The 23,123-nt window shown below is 37.8% G+C and overlaps 1 protein-coding gene across 4 annotated transcripts in view; it reads left to right on the forward strand.

The window, feature by feature from the left end:
• tbc1d12b (TBC1 domain family, member 12b) overlaps positions 1-22,024 on the forward strand; it is a 95,583-nt gene extending 73,559 nt beyond the window's left edge. For all 4 annotated transcript variants that reach the window (XM_080205526.1, XM_080205527.1, XM_080205529.1 and 1 more), the window contains 11 exons: positions 647-762; positions 7,946-8,028; positions 9,488-9,605; positions 9,687-9,793; positions 10,683-10,763; positions 13,579-13,673; positions 15,567-15,638; positions 17,388-17,516; positions 18,991-19,100; positions 19,344-19,602; positions 20,184-22,024. In XM_080205526.1, coding sequence (XP_080061652.1) covers positions 647-762; positions 7,946-8,028; positions 9,488-9,605; positions 9,687-9,793; positions 10,683-10,763; positions 13,579-13,673; positions 15,567-15,638; positions 17,388-17,516; positions 18,991-19,100; positions 19,344-19,602; positions 20,184-20,252 — 1,239 coding nt within the window. In that variant the 3' untranslated portion in view covers positions 20,253-22,024. The remainder of the gene's footprint in view (positions 1-646; positions 763-7,945; positions 8,029-9,487; positions 9,606-9,686; positions 9,794-10,682; positions 10,764-13,578; positions 13,674-15,566; positions 15,639-17,387; positions 17,517-18,990; positions 19,101-19,343; positions 19,603-20,183) is intronic.
• Positions 22,025-23,123: the final 1,099 nt, after the last annotated feature.

Here is a 23,123-nt window from a genome sequence, read left to right on the forward strand (position 1 = left end):
TGCTTAAAAAAAAGAATTAAGCAACTTTAACATTATTGGCCTTGGTAAATGTCTGCAATATAACAGAAAATTGAGAAAGAGCTAAAATATTTTATGAAGCATGTTGGATAGATCACATTTTCTGTTTTTGAATTATCATCTAATAAGACAAACAGAATTTAGCACCGTTAAACTCCTGTTGCAATAGTTCAAAACACAATTGTGCAATAATCAGTAGAATTGAATTTGACTTAGGGTTGTGCTGCTGAACAAAAGATGTGTTGTCACTGCTGCAGAATGTTTGGGGTGGAGGGATAGGGAGGGGTGGTTGCTTCTTGAATTGGATGTTCTGCACTTTCAAATGAATATATTTTAATGAATGCACCTTGACTATTAATTTGAGGGACCTAGGTTTTTAAGAAACAGTAGCAATATATCCTGTTTTTGTAGCAATGGTTTCTTCAGACAAGACCACAGAATTTGATTACATCCTTTGACTGTAAATGTCAGAATTTCCTGATTGAACTTTTGGCCATTTTTCTCCCCAAATCTATGGTGGTTTTTGTTTCCCTTGATTTTAAAGAGAGCAGCTTTAAAGCTCCTTGATCAATTTGTGTTAAATTTTAAAAATGTCTTCAATGTGTTGATTTATTTCTGCTGAAAATAGGAATATGAAGCTCGAACCGGCCGAATGACCAAAACCCCACTCCAGTCTGCACGGCGGCGAAATCTTGAATTTGAGCCACTGTCCACTACAGCGCTGATCCTAGAAGATCGGCCCGCGTAAGTAAAGTTTATTATGTAATCTATAAGAATGATTTATGCAATGAATTCACTGCTTAAGCTTATACTCCTTGAATGTTGCTATGTATATTAGCATCTAATTCCGTTACTTTTGTTTCTACTTTCACAAGACAATTTCTCTGGGAGAGAATATCAATTCCTGCAAATTTTAAACTTGGCATCGCTGTGAAAATTTGGCTGTTTGTAGCATTTAAGCCAAATTCTATTCAATAGTTACGTACAAGAGCAGATTTTATTCAGTACTTGGTTCATGGGACATGCATCATTTTAGTACCTATCCTTTTGGGTTTATTTTGCTTTACACAATGTGCTCACATTGTACAGCAAGTAAGCAGAACTCCATTCCTGGCAGCCTTACTTTGCTTTAGTGGAACCTCGTTATAAATTTGCACACTCTTAAAACTTTGAAGACTTTCCGTCTTCCTCGGCTCCTGCTATTCTCGGGGCTAAAGCTTTCATTTGCCATCTTTAGACTGTGGATCCCCCAGAACCTTGTTCGTGTTACTTTTCCAAGCCAATGTGCTGATTGCTTTCATTGCCACAATATTCTGTGGGGACCACTGTAGTTTTTTCCACTAACTTCAAATTAGATAATCTTCCAACTCTGGTTCTCTCAAAATTCAAACAGCATTCCACATGGTGAATGAAGTTAAATTTTTTACTTTGCTTACAGTGCTTTATCTATCTTTGCTACAAATCACACACACCAATTCCAAGCTGCAGCTACTACTTGGATGGTTCTGCTTCCTTTTTACATGGCTTCAACCAGTTTCAGTATTCCCAGAAATTTAGATTCCCAAAGTAACTGGGAGGGTTACTTTCCTTTCTATGTTTCCTTTTTCTGTTTCCATTTTTTGTCACTTTTCGGTTAGGTTGATCTCCTATTTTATTGTTTAAGCTCCTGTCCCTATTTTATAACCCTCTCTTCTGTTCTGACCTCAATGAATGTGATAACCTTCCAGTTCATGTTGCACTGACCCACTTTCTACAGTAAATTTTAGTTCTTAAAACTACAAGTTATATTCTTGAACGAAAGGATGTATCCTAAGGAACGTGAATCATAAACTAGATATTTGCAGCAACTTCATATCAGATGGACTGAACAGTTGCAACAAAAACTACATCAATAATCTGAGATTCCAGTACAAACATGCTTTGGTAATCAGCCTAATTAATATGGAAATTTAGTCTTGTTCTGGCTGAATTTATTATAAAGGACTTCCTCAATATGCAAATTGTACTGGATTTTAAAACCACAGACTGGTTTAATTTCTGTATTTTGTGATCAAATTAATTTAACAAAGGCTCCTTTTATGACAGCTTGTTTAAAGTGCCTGTGTTGCAAACACCAATGGTTTGCTGATGCTTTAATAATTTTATTGAACCATTGTATTATTCAACTATTTTGAGTGGTCAGCTCCGATAATATTGAATTTCATCTTGGAAATGTGGTGGATAAGTAACAAGATAATACAGCTTTGTTACTTTATCTGTTTAAGCAAACTTGATGCCTTCAGCGACAAATGTTTTGAGCTCCATGGCCTCATTTTATCAGTGTTTGTTTTTCACTCTGGCCATGTCAGAAGAAGCTCCAGAACAAAAAATAATCTTATTATTTCCAAGGAACAATGCTTGCCAAAAGTGAAAAGACATTGCAGTAGTAGAGGCTCTTAAATAAAGGAAGTATAACATTTGGAAGAGAAAGTGATCTTATTATAGACTGTTTCAGTGTTGTGCTGCATAATACTTCAACAGTTCAACAACATGCAAAAGCAAAGTTATTATAAACATTGTTTTAGTCCACATTGTGAGTCTAGTCTTTCATATTTCCGTCTTCCAGACTTAACAGCTCTGCTGTTAAATAGGGTTACTGATAATCCTGAGTTATGCAACCTAAGCTGCAAACTATTAAGACCACAAAGGGTGGGGTTGCTTTCAATTATTGAAATAGGAATGCTTTTTAAAAATCCCAACAGTATCGACAAATTTAACTTGTGCATGAAAATTGTGTCAACCTGATGTGGAAAGTGAAGGGTTAGCCTGATTTCTGAGTTATACTTATGAAGCAGTTGCAGAGTATTTTTCCATAACCCTTAAATACCTGGCCTGTCTTTCCTCTAGATGTGCTTTGCTAGAGATGAAGTCACTGTATACAATAAGCCTGAGCTATTTTCTACAGTTTTTACCATCCCATTAGCTTGCTTGTTTATGAGAACATAGTTGGATATGTTTGCCTTAGGCCATGAGCAGACAAGACACGCTTGTGCATGTGGCCGGCTGAAGCTGTATTGTGTTTATGTTGTTGTAGTAACTAAGAGATTCTGCAACTTGAATCTTTCCCTTGCAAGCTTGTAATAAAACTTCTGACTTGAACCATCACCAGACTGAGTGGAATTTGTCCCAAACACAACCAATGCATTCACTTTGTGGGAACACCAATAAAGTGATATGTTTAATAATTCTGTCTTGCGGGGTTAATGGACATACATCAGCCATTGAGACTTGGTTTCTTGCGCTTTTTGATGCCCGTGGTTTTTTTGGCTCAAAGAAGAAAATGCTTCTTTGAATTGATCTGGAGATTTTAAGTGGCATTAACCAGGTGAGGAAAAAATGTAATGTCTGCTGGTCGTGGCATAGAGCTTTCAAAAACACAGGAGATCAGAATGTAAATTTTTCATATATTCTTTCATTACCCCACGTTTTATGGACCTGGATTTTGCAACCAGTGTTGAAGCAAGGGTGCTAACCACTAACTTAGAGAGCTGTCCACAAAGATCTCATGATCTTAGTTGGGTAGTTTTCCCAATGCCAATTTAAGTTTGACACCATGCCTAGCACTATCTTAAAGTATGCAACAGCTGAGATATCAGAAAGCAGATATGCGGCCAAAGTTAAAATTTCCTTCACTTCTGATTTATGTTTTCAGTTAGTGAATTAACTAGTTCATTAAATTAAAAAAGAAGCTATGATAATATTTTGAAAAAATAAACTTCTAAACAAATATATTTTACCATTATGGAGAAATTTGGCATTCCACAAAGATAAAATTAGCCTTTAGGTCCAGTGAGGGTGTTTAACAGTAATTAAAAATTGATGTGCTATTAAAAATTTGGTTGCACCTCACGTCATGTGATGTAACCTTTTCGAGGGCTTTTTATGGCAAGACTAACAGCGCAAGAATGGAAATTCTTAGAAAATCAATTGACCTATTGAATATATTTTGGGAATGCCTCAACAGTGGACCTTCTGAAGAAGTGTGGAATCACTGGCTGCAACTCCTGGATTTCTGCAATATTCTGCACAGTGTGGACTGCAGAAGTTGTCAGTTTCAATGGAATAATGACAAAGCTGATAGTTTCACAACCATTGACATCATGAAAGGTGTCCAGTAACTTGCTTCAATCATTTAGTTCCTACTTGAACTTTACAAAATCTGCTTCTCTTACAAGTACATTCAGATTTAGTCTTATTAATGTATGTAAGTCCTTCCCAATACCAAAACTGTTTGAAATTTGAGTCTGACTACACATGTGCAATGAGGTTTATAGTAGTAAGCCCTGTTGTATGTAATGAGTAGTCTGGCCATGGTATTGGAGCCTTAGGTTCTCAACTAATATTGCATGTGTTATAAATGATAGGGAAAATGTTCTGCTTGTTCACTTTAAGTGCAGCCCTTCTCGCATCATGTGAGATGCATAATCTTAGGGGAATGAACATAAAGCATGGGAATACAAATGTCCATTTGACTCATCAAACTTCCTTGATGGATTCAGAATTTGGACAAGTTAAATTCTTCCCCTGATCACTGAATTCTCCAGAATATTAATATGTTATTCAACCCCGTCAGTTTGCTTTCTTCAGAAGACCTTTCCCGTAATCTTGCCAATGGATAAACCATGGCCTATTTGTCACTAGCTGGAAGTTATAAACTTGCAGTCATATTCCTATCCAAATATTCCATTTAAATTAATTGATGCAACATTAACCATATTTCCACTAATTCCACATGTCCACGAGGTAAAATTTTCTCATGTCCCATCTTGTTTAAGGCTGTGTTTGATTTTGTGCTGGCCTCTTAGTCTTGTATCCATAATAAAAGCCAGGGAGCCTATTTGTGTATCTACGCTTCTCATCTTTTCTTCCAAAGAAAGGCATTGTGTGTTGTGATATCCTCTTAATTTGCAGTTACAAAATTATTCGCAGTACACTGTCCATGTAAACAAATAGGTGACCTATGGTCAAGACACACTACGGTCTGAAAATAGATGCAATCCAAAGCAGATGCGATGGATCTCTAATTCCCCAAGATGCTTGTCACACTGAGCCAACCAGTCTCTTTGATCTCCATCTTTCACAAGAGTTTTCAATCTTCACTCTTGAAGAATTCACCTTGTGGTTTTCTTCCAAACTCCCCGCTTTCACTTGAACACCTTTAACAGTGATCCATCTCCAAGGTTTCAACTCTTTCAGATGTTCCTATCCCTTGAATCATCACAAATGTTCAAGCTCTGCCTTCCACGCACAGAGTCAAATACTCAGCCATATCAACAAAATACTACTGCTTCATAGGCTCATAATAAGGAGTCATAAACTCCTTGGCTATCCCCTCAGATCTTTTGGCCTCTTGCAAGCCCACTTCATCTTGATTCTGCTCCCTGCTACTTTCTCTCTTTAATTTGGAACCTTTTCCTCTGCTTCCAACTTTAACTTCACTGAACAGGATGTGTTCAAATTGCTGTTTTCGTTCACTGACATTCCTAGGTTTGTTGTTTTGTCTTGCTCCTTGGTTTCTGGGACTTTCTTCTGTACTTTTGGGAAATCTGCTTTCTGTAGTTCCCTCTCCTGTGCCCAGTGCTTTCTGGCACTGGTTTCCAGCTGAACTAAGGTTGCTTTCTGTTTCTTTTTGGTCCCTGCTGCTTGGCCACAATGCTTTTTTTTCTAATTTCCCTAAAGTACTGACCCTCTGGTAATGACACAGCTCCCTCTTCGTCACGAGTCATAAAACTAATTAAAGTGCAGGTACACAAAGAAACAACACACGTGCAGGCATCAGTCTGAAGTGAAACCAAAAACCAGCTTCCCCTTAACACACACGTGAAAAGGTAAATTAAACTTAAATCTGTGGCTTACTCCTAACACCCACAATACAAATGGTAAATTAAACTTAAATCTGTGGCTTACTCCTAACACCCACAATACAAATATAACTTGATTAAAACTACATCTCTAGTTTCTAAGACCCTATCCAAAAATACTAATGCCAAACTGATGGTCAGATTGTTATCAGGGAGAAACATGATTTTAAATACTGCCGGCAGGAATCTGAACAATGCTATTTGTGCCACTGTTCTGCCCATGTAGTCTATGGTCCACCATCATGAAAATGATGGGTATAGTAATTAATGAATAGAATGGTCAATTGAACAATTCATGAATGAATTGAAGGTCAAGGCTCCTTTCCAAATTGACCCCCAAGCCTAGAAGGACAAAGGCCAGATGGGGAACACCATATTGGAACTCCAAGTTCCCCTCCAGGACAGGCATCATCCTAACTTGGACATGTATTGTCATTACTTCATGATTCCTGGATTAATATCCTGGAACTCCATCTAGGAGCACAATGGAAGCATATTTATTCCATAGGTTTGAGCAGTTCAAGAAAGCCCAGCATTTGGAATGGACAATAAATACTGGCCTTGTCAGCAGCACTCAAACCCCAACAATGCATTTATTTTAAACTGGCAGTGGCTGACTTCATAACCAAGAAGCAGAATGATATCACTATCAAACCTGACCCAGTCTTGTTATCGATGTGTAGCCCAACAGTGCCTTCTGCAAAAGAAATTGAGCTTATCTCAGAGGAGCAGCAAAACTGGTTAAACGGTTACCAAAAAGTGGAGGAAATTGATGAAAGTGAATTAAACTGATGGTTCAAATATTACCAGGCGTTGATGTGTTTATTTGTGGGGCATGTGCAGTCTAACTGATGAGATATGGGAGGTAGGGAGTGAACCTGAAAGTGTATATGGTACATTTTTAAATATGCAGCATTGAAATGTTGTGGAAATGAGTCCTATTCCAAAAGTGCTTGAGTTTGAGACAGTAACTTAAAATAACTTACTGTTTATTTTCACCTTGCATCATACTTGTTATGCTGTGTGTCATATTGACAGGGTGAGGTACAATATCTATATACTTTAGGTACTGGGCAAGCAACATTGAAACCCTTTTCATGGAAGATAATGAAACTTGTGCAAAAATAGGTGTCAGAACGATCTGTCACACCTTTGCACGTGCTATGACCAAGGATATGGCCGGATTGGGAGAGTTTTTTATTGCTTTGTCCTCAGCTCTATCATGAAGCAACATGGAAGTAAAATTATAATGTTTTGTAGCATTACCCTATTTTACGTATTTGTTGCCCAAGTGAGATTGACAAGTCAGATGGCAAATGAAGGCAGTTCTATGCGGAGGAAGTGCTGAAATGTTTTCCCGATGTTACTTCACCACTTGGCAGAGTGCAGAAGCCTTCATCTTTCTGTTTGAGTCAAGAGCATAGGGAGGCTCATGTGCCATAGGCAAATACGTCAATGAATATTTGTGACTATTTCATGGAATCTGGTAACTTTATCCATATCAGCAAAATGGAGATTAAATCTAAATAAATAAACATCCCAATTGTGTGTACAAGCAAGACTACGGAAAGCACCAGCACCTTTAATCTAAAGGTTGAAAGATGGATGCTAATCGGTCTGATTAATTTAACAACTACTCTGGGTTAATGTTTAGACAAAGTAATTGGATGAAAAGAGACTTGTACTATGTTCAGAAGTCACTTTTTGAGAGTGTGCAAACGGTAGAGATTGTGCTGCTGAAAAATAACAATTTACTGTTTATTAAGCTACCTTCTCACCATTTTCATTTTTAGGACTTTTGTTTCTCACATTTGCAGTTTTTAAAAAAAAAAATCACTTTCTGCTGCATGGTATTTTGAGATTCAAGCCCAAATTTTCTGGTTGATATTGTTGTCTTGATCCAAACCAGTTTCTGTTCTGCAAATGGAAGAAATTAATGTGTTTACATGTGGAAAGCTTTTCTTCCAAGTGTTTGACATTAAAATCTATACTCCTGTCTTTACCAGAGACTCTCTCTCTTTTTGCAGCCACCTACCTGCAAAGTCTGCGGAGGAGGCTCAAAGGCATCGACAAGAATATGATGAGATGGTGGCAGAGGCAAAGAAACGAGGTGCTCCAGTTAATTACTTGATTACAGAGCAAAATGTAATGAGAAATGTGAAATAATCTGGGATTGATCCCTTATAAAATGTTTGTAAGTGACAATTTGTTTTGTCATCTTAGACTTTTCATCAGCAAAGATTTACAGCCAATAAAAATGATGGACTTTGTTCATTTTGGCTTTGTACAGAGCGACTGAATAGATAATCATGTTATCATAAAATTATATTATTAGATTGTTCATAGGTTGATATCCTGGAGTTTAGCCACTAAACTCAGAACTTCCAGATTTAATCCTTGGCCTGCGGTGAATTAGCTCATCTCATTCCGAGTTTCCAATTTCCCTTGGGTTTGGGCAGGAAAACTGAGCAGAGCTCCCCTTTTTTGGGGGGCAAGACTTAGTAAACAGGTTGATGTGGAATGTGATCGAAATAATGTGATCTGAGAAGTGCAGTAATATTGTGACTTAACTTTATATTAATGTCACAAGGTTTACCAGGCTGCTTCCTGGAAAGGCAGGTCTGTCATATGAGGAGGGACTAAGTCAGTTAGAATTATATTCACTGGAATTTAGAAGAGTGAGAGGGGATCTCACGGAAACTTATAAAATTCTAACAGGGTTAGATAAGGTAGATTCAGAATAAATGCTTCCGATGGAGGGGAAGTCCAGAACTAGGGGTTATAGTTTGGGGATAAGGGGTAAACCTTTTAGAACTGAGGAGAGGAGAACATTCTTCACCCAGAGAGTGGTGAATGTGTGAATTCACTACCACAATGTATTGAGGCCAAAGTGTTGTGATTTCCAGAAAAAAATTAGGTATAGCTCTTGGGGCTGAACAGATATGGGAGAAGGGGGGAATCAGGATATTGGATTTGATCAGCCATAATTGAGGTGAATGATGGAGCAGGCTCACCAGGGCTGAGTGGCCTACTCCTGGCTTCTAGTTTCTATATAGGCTTGCATTAACACTGCAATGAAGTTACTGTGAAAATCCCCTCGTCGCCACACTCTGGTGCCTGTTCGAGTACACTGAGGAAGAATTTAGTATGGTCAAAACACCTAACCAGCATCAGTCTTTTGGACAGTGGGAGGAAACCGGAGCACCCAGAGAAAACGCACGCAGACATGGGGTGTACACGCAGACTCTGCACAAACAGTGATATAAGCGGGAATCAAATTGAAGTCCTTGGCACTGAGGCAGCATTGCTAACTAGTATGCCATGGGATAACTGTGGGAAAGTCAGTAACTGAGAAGGGTAGCGTGCAAGTCACATTATGCGTCCCATGGTTAAGGCAGGGAAATCGGTGGGGTAATGTCTTTCTGGCAGTAGCCTCTTGGATGGTCAAAGATGAAATTGTCAGAGCTCTCAACATTCCTCAAGGTTACAAATCTATCTTGATTTATAATCAAATGATCTGTCATTTGAGAGTAGTAATAGAAAGTTCTGGGAATTTTGATTTGATTCAGAGATAAAAGAAGCACAACGAAGGAAAAAAATTATGAAGGAACGATTCAGACAGGAAGAAAGCATCTCTCATGCGATGATAATTTGGAACACAGATATTCTTCCTAACTGGGAGACCATGTAAGTTGCTCACTATTGAAAAGCCTTTTAATTGTAATAGTTGTGCATGTCTATAATACCATTTTTGTTTCTCATACTCAGTCGAAATACACGGAAGGTGCGTGAATTGTGGTGGCAAGGTATTCCGCCAAGTGTTCGAGGAAAAGTATGGAGTTTGGCTGTTGGTAATGAACTGAATATTACTCATGGTACGTGCACTGCCTGAATCTATACGTTATGTTAAGGGAAAGAAAGGAAAATGTTCTGCTTCAAAAACATTGTGGCAAATTCATGTTCTGACAGCCCTTCAGTACAACAACTTGCTTATGTGAGCTGGCAGGTCAGTGGACTGAACGTGACAATGATCTAATTGAAATCAACTATAATGTTCCTATTGTCACCTCAATCAAGATCCTCTATGTTGATGTGGATCAAGATTGAATATCCAACCTGCTACTTGGCTAAGTTCTAGGGGAGAGATTATTTATTAATTGAACTTACTATAGTTTGTGATTATTGAATGAAATGTCAGTGCTTTGTTAAATATTATCTTGTGCCAATGTCAGCTATGTTACTGTCAGCAGATAACAATGTGTAAGGTTTATGAAAAAGGGAGTAAATATAGTTTGTCAGGTCGCTGTTTTTTCAGGATATACCTATGCAACACATAACAATCCACAGATTATTGCAACTATGCTAGATCTAATTTTAGCATGTTTACAAACAGCTCTGGGTGGTGTTGATCTAACATTTCCTTCACGATATTCAGCCCTTTTCACTGTGTGATAATACATGCGACAATAATAAATCAAATTTTAACTGAAATAGCAAACAGAAAATAACACAATTGCTGTTTTTGTGCTCACATTTCCTCAAGTGACTAAACCCTAATTTTAATTTTATTATTGAGGAGATAGTAAATGGAGGACCATGACTTACTGAAGGGACTCTTCTGGAGTGCAGTCAGACACATCCCAGTGGTGTTTTTAGAATGGTTTTAACAGTTGTCCAGGATCACATTGACTCAGTCAGAAGGGGAGAAATTTACACTTTTTTTATAATTGCCTTAATTGTTTATAGTGTCTTTCCATTTCATAGAGCTTTATGAAATCTTCCTGTCTAGAGCTAAGGAACGCTGGAAAAACTTCAGTGAGACTGGATCAGAGAATGAAGCTGAAGGTAAATAGACTTTTGAAGCACCTCTCATAGATAAATCCTTAAACTATCAAAGCAGAAAAGCAAAGTGGACCTCTTTGTTGTCGCCTCCTTGTCTCCTTGCATTATTGCAGGTCTGTCTTTCTGACTTTATTCCTCCATGCTCCTATTTATCATTTGTGGTTTGCCCTTTTGAGTGCAGGCCATTTTATTTTCCTGCTTTGCTAGGCCTTTGAAATCTGAAGCTGTCATTCCCTTATTTGTGCTCCAGCGAACAAGTCAGCTTAGTTGACTTGTTATCCATTGAAAATGGTTACATACAGATGTTAGAAACTTCCTCGAGCTTCCATCATACAGTTCTTTAATACAGAATAAATATGAGTTTTCAATAAGCTAACATGGCTAAAACTGCAGTGTTAGTATAGTTTGGTTTTAATATTTCACTTAACTTAAACTACAGATATGGATGTATTCATGTTCAGCAAAACAGAATTTTTTTCGGTCTGCAATGCCAAGTCAACAACAGTACTGGGCCTTTTATATTTAAAAAATATTTTGCTAAACATTCAGGGGTAAAATGAAGGCTTAAGATGAAAAGCTTTCATAATCTTCGTAAAGTAAGTCAACCTTGAGCACTTCTATGCTAACTGAAATCTTTGCATGATTCAAGTGCACACTTTTTCTTCAAGTGGTCTATCACTGGGAATTATGGAATCCGATGTTTCAGTTTAGCATGGGCAGGAATGCACACATAAATCTTTGACATACAACTAGGAGAATCCTCATCATGTGCTAAAGCCAACTCTTATTGTGTGGATCCTTGTCCTTGCACATATTTTACCATGAGAAGAGAAGCAGCGTTAATCAGAGAATGTAACCAGGCCCAGGAAATTCTGATCTGTTTATCAATGATGTCCCTGAGATGCCTTCTGAAGTTTAATAATTTCTGATTAGCAATTGAAGCACTCAGAGCCTTAGAAATCTCAGCTAAAGTCAAGTGGCGGAAATAGGAAATGAGTGAAGAACCAGGATTTGATTGTGAAGTCCACTGATTAACCCCCATGTTTCATAAAGTAGGAGGCACTGGACTGCATCAGAATTTCATATGGATGCTTCAGCCACGTGCTATATAAAGGGAAGATGAGTGACTTGTAACTGGTGAAGTGTTCCAAAACATGGAATGTCTTGGGCACTACGGTTTGCGAAGATACTTTCTGACAAGTTTCTTGGCAGTGGTGCACTGGTTTGCTGCTGGACTAGTAATTCAGAGACTCGGGGCAATGCTCTGGGGGACCTGGATTTGAATCCCATTGTGGTAGATGGTGAAGTTAAAAGTCTAATGATCATGAAACCATTGTCGATTTTTGTTAAGACCCAGCTGGTTCACTAATGTCCCTTAGGGAAGGAAATCTCTTGTCCTTGCTTGGCCTGGCCTACATGTGACTCCAGAGCCACAGTAATGTGAATCATAGAATCCTACAGTGCAGAAGGAGGCCATTAGCTCCAGCAAGTCTAGACTGAGCACAATCCCACCCAGGCCTTACCCCGGTTACCTCATGCATTTACTCTAGCTAGTCTCCATGACATTAAGGGTTAATTTAGTGTGGCCAATCCTTCTAACCCGTACATCTTTCAGACTGTGGGAGTAAACCAGAACATTCGGAGGAAACCCACGCAGAGACGAGGAGAACACGCAAACTCCACATGGACAGTGACGCAAGCCAGGAATCGAACCTGGGTCTCTGGCGGTGTGAGGCAGCAGTGCTAACCACTGTGCCGTCAGGGTGGACGATAAATGCTGGCCCAGCCAGCGACACGCGCATCCCACAAACAAATTTAAAAAAAACACTGACACTGGAGACCACAGAGTGGATGATCAACCTGGATATCAGCATTTAATCTTGCTTTTCAGTCTGCAATACCAAATCAACTACAGCATCGTGCTTTTATATTTCAAAAATAAATATATTGGAAGTACATTTTAAATATTAAATTAAAAACGAGAGCATTGGCCATCAGCACATTATGTATTGTACCCAAAGCTGTTCAAGCTGTTGGGACTCCTTTCCTTTTTATTGTTAAGTAGTGATCAAGAATGATATTTAACATCTATATTTGATCAAGCTGAGTTATTGTTTCCTCATTAAACAGTTTGTGTACCATAATGTAACATTCTGTTCCTACTATGTCTTGATGTTTTAACCTATTGAATGTAATCATTATTTTTAAAGGATTTATTGGGTTTTAAAGGCAAATGATACTTTTGTAGGATTTGGAACGGTGGGTGGTGAGCCATTGTTCCCCTTATGGATTGCACATAATATGCTGGCTTATCTGATTGATTTAGTCTTGTATGTGGGCATCTTGTCCACAATGTCATGATCTTGCATCTTCCTCTGGCACCTGACAGCAAATAATCATTATCATTTGTATTTCTGTTTGAGCTGTTGGGTAAGTTTAGGTTAAAAAAAAAAACTAGAAAATGAAAGTCCTGCTACTAGTAATATTTCATCTTCTGCAGGTGACAGGTTTCCATGTGGCAGATGCTGGAGTTTTGACAAAGCAAATAAATTCCCCTCTCAATTATAAAGCTGTAACCTAAGTAAATGTTTCCTTGTGGCATTATTGCCATGAGCGTGAAAAAATAATTCACAGTGGACCTGGGAAAGTGTGCACATTTAGTATATGATTATGTAATTAAAATAGGCAGCCAAGATACTTTTGACCAACTTCATATTGAAAAATGCCATCACAGATAATTCTTTTGTCTGTTAAGATACAAAGTTCAATGTTAGCGTGACTCTACAATTAGTAATGATTTGTTACTGCTTATTTCTAGAATCTGGAGCATCGCAGGCTGATCGAGAGGCCAGTCTTGAACTGATAAAGTTGGACATCTCCCGTACATTCCCTTCTCTCTTCATTTTTCAAAAGGTTTGCAGTTTTGCTGAGTCTCTTCATGACAAAATAACTCTTAAATCAGTATAATTACAAGCTAATTGGAAATAAAGCAATTGACTGAAGATAATTTGCTCACTTACCATGCAGGATGTTCCAGATGTGTGCACATCTGTCAAACAGTGGAAAAACATAGCTTCAACTTTCATTGTATGTACTTAATAGCTTATGGGTAGGGATTTGCAATGAAAATCAACTGTTGGGCAATTATTTAGATGTTAAGTTTGAAAGAACTTAAAATATATGGAAATTAAACTGATTCTGAAAAAATGCATTTAATGAGAACTAAACACATCAGTTTAAGATTGAATTCAATTTGTTGGACTTCATTTTTAAAAAAGTGTTGTTTTTAATGAAATCAAGGAGGACTACAATTCCCTATCAATTCCCTACAATTTCTTCAGTGCATATCATAACCTCGGCATTTTAAAGTGCTTTATAATCAATTAACTACTTTAGAAGTCTAGTCACTGTTGTAATGTGGGACATGCAGCAGCCAGTTTGCACATAGCAATCTCATGTAAACAGCAATGTAATAATGCCCAAATAGTCTGGTTTTATGATATAGATTGAGGGATAAATATTGGTCAGGACAAACACACCTGAGCTTTGAAATAGTGCCATGGGAACTTTTACTTCTCACTTTGCAAACTGACTGGGTCTCGGTTTCATGTTTAGTCGAAAAGATTGTACCTCTTGGGTGCACCACTCCCTTAGGACTGCACCGGAATATCATTCTGGATTTTTGTACAGAGATAAGTGCCATGGCTGAGATACAATGAACTTAGTTTGCATTATATCATTTGTTTGAATGGTTCAAGCAGCGCATAAGCTCTTTTTTTTTAAAGAAAGATTAATCGTTGAAACCCCCTTTATAAAATCACCGAAAAAGCCATTGATTCTGTAATTGAGCCAACAGCATTATTCCCTGTTAAGATGTGAATAATGCCGTGAAGGAAGACTTGTAATTGCATATTCCTATCCCTTGGGAAAGGAAAGAGAGGGATACATCCTGCAATACCAGTCTGATTTCAGACTATTTCAATTATTTACAATTCTTTGGAGTTTTGAAGAAAGTGTATTGTGTGATTTTTGTTTTCTTAATTTGGGAAGTGTGCACTCCCAATGACATCATAAAATGGCAAACATTTATGTAGCAGTTAAATCACGGTCAAAGAGAGAATTCACGGTGGATTATCAATATGGGAATGCCCATTTAAGAAATGTATCTAAGTCAAAAGCACAATCAAAATATCAATTGTGGGATATTGCAACATCGAAACAGATCATTTGGCCCCTCAAGACTTTGGCAGCACTTTTCTCTCAGCCACCCTGTCTTTACTGCTCACTTTCCAAATGATTTAGTAATCATAATTGACTGTTTAAGTTAAGCCTTGCAAAGTTCAGTTTCCATGAGTCTAGCACTTTGGCTGGATGTTTTAACATTTACAGCAAATTACTTGATAAATTCCTTCAGCTTCATTAGTACATAATTCAGATCAATTTGACTTATTTTTCAGGTTGCACAGGGAGGTGAGGGGAAAAGAGGGATAGGGTAGAGGAGGAGGATTGGAAGAAGAGGACACAGGAGGGTATGCAGTTCAGTGTACTGTATCTCTGGAATTCTTGCAACTAATCTGGATGTGCCAATGACTGCTGGTGAGTGGGGAAGTGAAGAGTGAGGTTGCTGAGGAAAAGAAAAATAAATAACTGGTCATGGTCTGAGGCATCAGCCAGCCATTGGAGAGGGCAACATCAGCCAGTTTTGGCATGGGTGGAAGAATGTTACCATGAAAAAGGAATTGTATTCATTATATTTTTCTGTATTTAATGTTAATAAGATCTGAAAGTTCTGTATTCTATTTGCAGGGTGGACCATATCATGATCTCTTGCATAGTGTACTTGGAGCATATACCTGCTACAGGCCTGATGTGGGATATGTAAGTATTTGCCCTTTTGCAATAATCTATTTTAAAGTTTGGTTTACAAATCATTCTCCCATTTGTAAGTCATTCCCCACATGTTAAATGCTGTTCTAGTGAACCATTTGTGAAGGTATGTATGTTTTATATTTTGAGGATGTATGTGCAATGATAATACTCATAAAACAGCTTTTGCACTATCTAAATTCCAACTAATAAAATGCAAATATTTTAATACTTCTGGTCCATGATCTTCAGAAATCATTGTTGTATTATTACGGCTTTGTAAGGCTTTCTTAACATATTATTTATCCAGGCTCGAAGTTTGCTAGTAAATTAGTGAGCCTGCTTGTAACAAGCTTATTCTTTATCCTTCCTTCTGTTTAGAGACATCAGCCACCCCATTAAGCAGTCTTGGCCAATTCCTCTACAAAATAAGTCATTGCATTCTGACGTTAACTCTCGTACACTCATACGATAACATCAATAGGGAATCTTACCACTATCTTCCTCATTGTAAACTTGCATGAATTCCTTCAGTATTTTTTGAGGCAGAACTTTGAAATAGGAAGCTTGGTTTTGAAAAAGGGCTGAGAGTTTTTAGCATTTTTATTACCCAGAGAATTGAGGCACAATCTTACACACATAATGGGACCGGAATCACGTGCAGACCAGACCAAGTTAGGAGTGCAGGTTCCATTCTCTGAAGGATGTGCAATAGTCTGGCATCTTCCACGGTCATTTGTTTCTGTGCATCCATAAATTGCCATATTTATTGAATTGAATCTGATTCAATAAGATTGGTGACATTTAAATTTGCCACACCTGGGTTACCAGTGCAGTACCATTGCCGTACATTGAGAACGTTATTGTAAAATTAGGCTGATGATTTAAAATAAACTGGTTAACTTTGCTGAATGGCTGAACAGAAGTAGCACTTTCCCAAACAACAATTGTTGTAATGAATCAACGTACTATGATATATGGAGGAGCAGCTGCAATACTAAGGTTTTAATTTCACTTTTTTTCAGGTCAGTTGTATTTTAATTCTCAAAAAGAGCAAGATCTGCAACTCTGCAGCATTTTTTAGACCTCCGCAATGGCTCTGGCTGTTGCTAGATACTTTTCAAAAGGCACTGAGCTTTTCCATGATTATGAATGGTGATTCATTCCTCTGGTCTCTGGTCTACTCCAACCATGTTCCCCAAGGTAGGAGAAAGCAGACCCTTGGCTTCCTGTTGGTGGAACAGTTTGTGGGCAGGTGATGGCATAGTGGTATTATCACTACACTAATCCAGAAACTCCGCTCATGTTCTGGGGACTCAACTCAGGTTTGAATCCCATCAAGGCAGCTGGAATAAAAAAAAAAATCTGGAATTAAGAATATACTGATGACCAGAAAATTGTTGATTGTCAGAAAAATCCATCTGATTCACTAATGTCCTTCAGGGAAGGAAATCTGCCATCTTTAACTGGTCTGACTTACATATGACTCCAGAGCCACAGTAATTTGGTTAACTCTCAACTGCCCTCAGGCAACTAGGGAGGGACAATAAATGCTGCCCAACCAATGGCACCCACGTCTCACAAATGAATAAAAAAATGTTAAGGTAGTTTGTAGCAGAAAAATAAGAGGAATTCTGATGGTAAAATTTCCTATCAAAGAATGAAGTGTGATTGTGGATAATGTGCAGAATTTCAAGCAGTGTGCAAGCTAGATCATGTTACTTAATGCTAATATAATTATAAGCATGCTATTTCATGCAGGTCCAAGGAATGTCTTTTGTTGCTGCAGTGCTCATCCTTAATTTGGAAGAAGCCGATGCTTTCATAGCTTTTGCAAACCTATTGAACAAACCCTGTCAGCTGGCATTCTTTCGTGTGGACCACAGCATGGTAAGGGCATTGTGGTGCACAGATGCTTGAAACAGGTGACAAGGCTCCATGCTATTTTTGCTACATGTGGAAGTACTGATGCAACCTCAAATCAAGTATGGAGCTGCTAGTAACTGGGCTATGACACCAGAATTGAGTTTGTTTCCGGGGTGCTGTAGGAAAAATGTTTGCTTAACCCATAGGATCTTGATAGTTGTGAGATGCACAGTTGTATTGGGTTAAAATGGCATTTTAAGCATCAGTGCCCATCCCTTTTCTTAAAGCTACACCTCATCCATTCCCATGTTTCAACACATGTCTTAAGTGTGCAGGTCCAGCTGAAGATCAGTTACTAATTCAGAAGAATTTATTACATATGGTATTCATTACATAATTATCTGTTAGAAAAATCTGCTCTCATTTCTCTGCTGAAAACCACAACATGATGTATGCATTTATTCTCTTTACTTGTTCCACCCCAGAGGGAGGAAGATTGCTAATTTCTGACTCGTTACTCTTGTTGACATGTTTGGGGCTGCACAACATGGGAAAACCCACCTGCAAGCACACATGGAAAAGCATGTATAAAAAAGTCACCCAAATATTAATGAATTCACTGTTCATAAGCTAAATTCATGTGTTTGATTTAATGTGGAGGAGAGGTTGATGGAATTTCAATAGGACATGGCAATGAAAAATACATGAGGGAAAAATCCTTGAACGTTGAAGGAGCTTGGCTTCACTAAAACTCAGTAATTTAGAAGTACGATGTAGTAATGTAAAAGAAAACATCCCACTTCATTCTTTGTTTATCCTTAAGTTAGCAGCTGTTTTCCATGGCAAAAATGGCAGTGCTGTAATGACCTTGGGATAGAGGGAGTCAAAATCAGGCTTTCTTCCACTTGTTTACTATTTCATGACCTCTCCTGGAAAGTATGAGAGAGCGCTTCAGCTGAGGTCATATTGGACTTGGCTGTAATCTCGCCCTGTAGTCAAATAGTGTGACAATGCACTTATTGTCTGGGTTCCAGTGAAAATTGAGCAAGGCACCTGTGAGAGATACCTCAGAGGTGAATGTCTTCATGGTACGGGAGGAGAAAATAATATCAAAGCAATACCCCAAGAAACATTTGCAAATAAATCATATGATGGTGCACTGCTTTCCCAATGCTAACCCTAGTCACTTAATGAAATGACAATGCCTCTTTGTCATTATTGTAACTACTCAGGTCAATTCAGTTTTACTATCAAACTGGAATCCAGAGTTCCTGTGTCACTGTGTTGTTTTTGTGTGCTGTGCTCTGGCTATAATCACCCCAATCTTAACTTGGAGTTAAAAGCCAATACACAATATTTAAAGCTTGATTAACACGAGTTAATGCTGCATAATTCTTTTGAGTCAAATCATTTCTAAAAATTTAAATACAAAGGTGAGAAAATTTGTTGACATTTTTGAAAAATATTATCTACTTCAACTGAATCTACTTCTCCTCAGATGCTGAAATATTTTGCATCATTTGAAGTGTTTTTTGAAGAAAATCTTCCAAAACTCTTTGCACATTTTACAAAGAATAGTTTGACTCCAGATATTTACCTTATAGACTGGTAAGTGCACTAATCATTTATTTATATTTTGAATTTCTAGTAATTTTGCAGTTATGGTCTGTGTATTATAATTTTGTTGACGGATTGATATCCAAAGTAAAGGTTTTACCTTTTGAAATGGTTCAGCAACACCTGTTACAAATTCAATTTCTTTTCTTGGATGCGTGTTTGTGTGATATATATATATATATATATATATAGCAGCCACTGCATTCATTTTGATTGTACTCTTTTAAATTGTAGGATATTTACACTCTACAGTAAGTCACTGCCTCTGGACCTAGCTTGTCGAGTCTGGGATGTCTTTTGCCGCGATGGAGAAGAATTCCTTTTTCGGACAGCATTGGGCATCCTCAAGTTGTATGAGGATATTTTAGTGCAAATGGACTTTATTCATATAGCTCAATTCCTTACCAAACTGCCTGAAGATATCACATCAGAAAAACTTTTTGCTTGCATCACAACTGTTCAGATGCACAGCAGTAACAAAAAGTGGACACAGGTGAGGAGACAAACAGATAAAAGATGAAATATTAAGTTTAACACTACTGGTGCTGAATGCATAATTAATATGGAAAATGTTTGATATGCGGGGGCCTGGATTTCAGCAACAGTGTAGTCTTTGACACATCTCAGCAATCTATCACTTAAGATGCATAAACTGTAAGAGCAAACTTTGAATAATTTACACATTCTCAAGCACAAGATGCGTTACTGGTTTGAAATATATAGTGTTTTGTCTAAGTTGTGGATCAAACGTTAAAGTTTTGATGCTGTAGTGAGATCTATATAATATGTTACTGCTTCACTTCTGATGAACATTAATGAAACAGGCAACAGTATTGCCCACCATAGACTCTGGCAAGGGATAGACTTTTTTCATAAAGTTCACTATGTTGTTTGAGTTTGCTAAGTTCAGGATTGGCGTAAGGTTTTATCTTCCACTGTGACTTCTTAAGTGTATAACTACAGAACAATTGGTGCTGCGTTGCAGCTCCATTCTCCAGTTAATTTAAAAGTCAGACTCAAAAGTTTTGGGTCACTTGTAAATAAAACCTCATGCTTTCCTTTTATAATCTGCAGGTGTTTGCTTCACTGATGAAGGAAAACAAGGAAGCTGAGAAAAATCACTGTCCTGCCCTGAAAAGTTAATATTCTCTGAGGACATTTGATCTTTGCGACTGTCGGTGACCCAGACTTTGTTAGAATTCATGGTGTAGCAATACTTTATGGAAATTTCTTCAGTGCATCTCCTTAAAGTTGATGGCTGTTGGAGTTAAAGGATTGATTATTGTTGGACTGCGAATGACCCAAAGATCGGTGTATGTTATCCCTATTGATGGGAAAAGTGTTACGGTGCAGTTGACCCTTCGTGGCTTGCGTCCAACAAGATGAAGAAATGTTTACACTAGTGTCAGTATTAATGGAAAAATCGAGTCCTGTGCAAAGTAGTTCATTTATTAGTGGATTGAAAACTGATATGTAAAATTTCCAAGCACTTATAGACCAACCAGCTTGCTGTATCATGTTTCTGGTGCGCAAAGTACCTCTGAAGCCAGCTGATTCCCAGAAACTACCTAATGTGGACCAAATGGATTTTGAATTACTTTCCTCCATTATGTGTAGCGTTTTAGTGATAGTCCTGTTTGGGAAGTAGCTGGTTTTTACTTTTTAACGTGGTCATTTTGCTTTCTAAGATTCTGAAGCAAAAAGGACAAAGCCGAAAGAGCATCAAAGTCAGTGCTGTTCTACTTTATGGAACCACCAGCTCTGTTAGCAGCCTGGAGGTGTTTGGTTTTGAAATATTCCACAGCGTCCTCTTTAATATTTCCAGACAATTCCTCTTTCTTGTAAATCTGAGGCAGATCTTTTGTATTCAATTACTGAACTGTGACATTTTTTATTCAACTACTGAACTGTACAACAGCTATTTTTATTGACCTTCGTTTCAGTAATTTGCTGCTTTTCTGGTGCTTTCAGCAATGGGAATAGGGATGTTGCATCAATTCCAAGCCTCAAGCTGCAAACAGAACGGTAGAATGTCAAAGTTAAACTTCCAAATATTGTACTACAGTAGTTAAAAGTCAGTGTCTCTCAGCTGATGAAGCCTTTGTGATTGTCCTCAGACAGGTGCTGTGGGCTTGACTTCCGTAACTGTGTATGTTTTATGATGTGCAATACAGAAAACTCCAAAATTGACACAGTGCTTTGCACGAGTCTTGGAATGTAACCATGGTAACATTCAATAACTTTTATTTCAAATCAGGTGATGAAAACTGATGACAGCTACAAACTGTAGCAATGTGTACTAATTACATTGCTCAAGGCTGCTGTCTGCTCACAAGTGGAAAGATAAAGTGAGATCATTAGTCAGTAATCACAAAAGGGCAGAGGGCTAATTATCAGGCTTTTTTCTAACCTGACTTGTAATTTCTGCAATGAATTTGGTGACACGTTAGTGTAAATTTGAGATTTGTTTCGTGTGCACATTACAAAGTATACTTTCTTACATTTCTGTTTCTTTTTTATTTGAAAGGATTTGTACTTTATTTTCTTGTATTCCTAGCTAAACCAGTTCCTGTATTCCCTTATCAAATTTATTTTATTGGAATATAAAAATGAATTGTGTAGGAATTTTTACCTTCTCTAGTTTGTTTTGAAGCCTCTATTAAAGGAATTGGCATGTTACATAAATAGTGTACTACAAATTGAGTGTGAAATACTTTGAATTATAAGATTTTTTATTTATATACCCTTTCATTTAGTTGAATGAAATTCTTTACCTTGCTTTCTATTGTACAGATTTCATACTGACTACAGATGTAATGTATATGAAAATTAATTGTAAATAGAAGGGAAACAGTCCACAGCTAATACCACTAGATACCAGTTTCACATGTAAATAAAGTATGAAGTCAAGTGCCTTCAACTGTGTGCTTTTTCAGTTTCACATTTACTTTCAATCAGATTATTGTATTTGATCTCCAAATAGGGCATTTTGTATCAGCATGGTAAGTGCTCAGTAACACAGCACTATTAAAGGGACCTCCCAATGCAACAAACAGGTCACACAAAACAATGAAATTGAAGGGAACATTAGTTGTTCCCTTTTGGAGGCAGCACATTGCCATTTCATCTTGCCTGTCTTTCTCCCCTCTTTTATTTTTTCTCTGTGGGGCTGATCTAACTTTTCCTCAAAATTAGGTTATTGCTATCAAAAGTAAAATGATATTTCCTTGGTATATTTTTCCATTACTGCAAAGCTTTATATTGCACTGTGTTTTATTAAAAAACCTGTGGCATTGCACATTTCTTCTATAGCTATGAGCAAGCTGTATTGAACAGTTAGCTTTGAATTTCTGTTGATTTAGGTATTAGTATGACCCTTGTCTGATAGGTGCAGTGAATTTTAGTTAACTTCTTGGAAGCATGCTATCCAAGTGTCTCTAGGCATTTCAGCAAGAAGTTGGCCTAGGTAGATCTGTGACCATCCTGCTGTTCAGGCCACTTGCGGTTCTTCTGCATGTAGTGAAGCCCTAAAAAAAACGTATGCCTCAACGAAATTCAGGAGGACATAGATATGATTCTATATCCTGCCACTCTGACAAGCCTGCAGGGGTGGGGCATCAATTTGCTGGACTGAAATATGAAGTGAATGCTTAACAGCCCCTGAAGTCATGATTGCTGAGGCCTAAACATCATACAGCTACCTTGGCTGACCTTCCTCATATGCTAATCCTTCCTCCAGGAGAACTCTCAAGTCCTGTAAATGTAAATGATCAAAATCAGAAAATTCAGGTCCTTCTGAACAGCTCTCTGGCACACTTCAAACTGTTGTACTTTGTTACAGATGTAAAAAAAAGTAGTCTTTAAAATAAACAGCACTTTATGCTGGGGTCTCGTGACTCAGATTCACATGCAATGATATGGGATAGGGCCTGGATGAGATTCTGGTCTGTGTAGACTCGGGCCAAATGGAAGCCTTCTGCACTACAATTCTAATGATATCTGATTCTTTATGGT

The sequence above is a fragment of the Carcharhinus amblyrhynchos genome, chromosome 17, assembly GCF_965287045.1.
Source record: "Carcharhinus amblyrhynchos chromosome 17, sCarAmb.v2.hapA, whole genome shotgun sequence".
Taxonomy (NCBI): domain Eukaryota; kingdom Metazoa; phylum Chordata; class Chondrichthyes; order Carcharhiniformes; family Carcharhinidae; genus Carcharhinus; species Carcharhinus amblyrhynchos.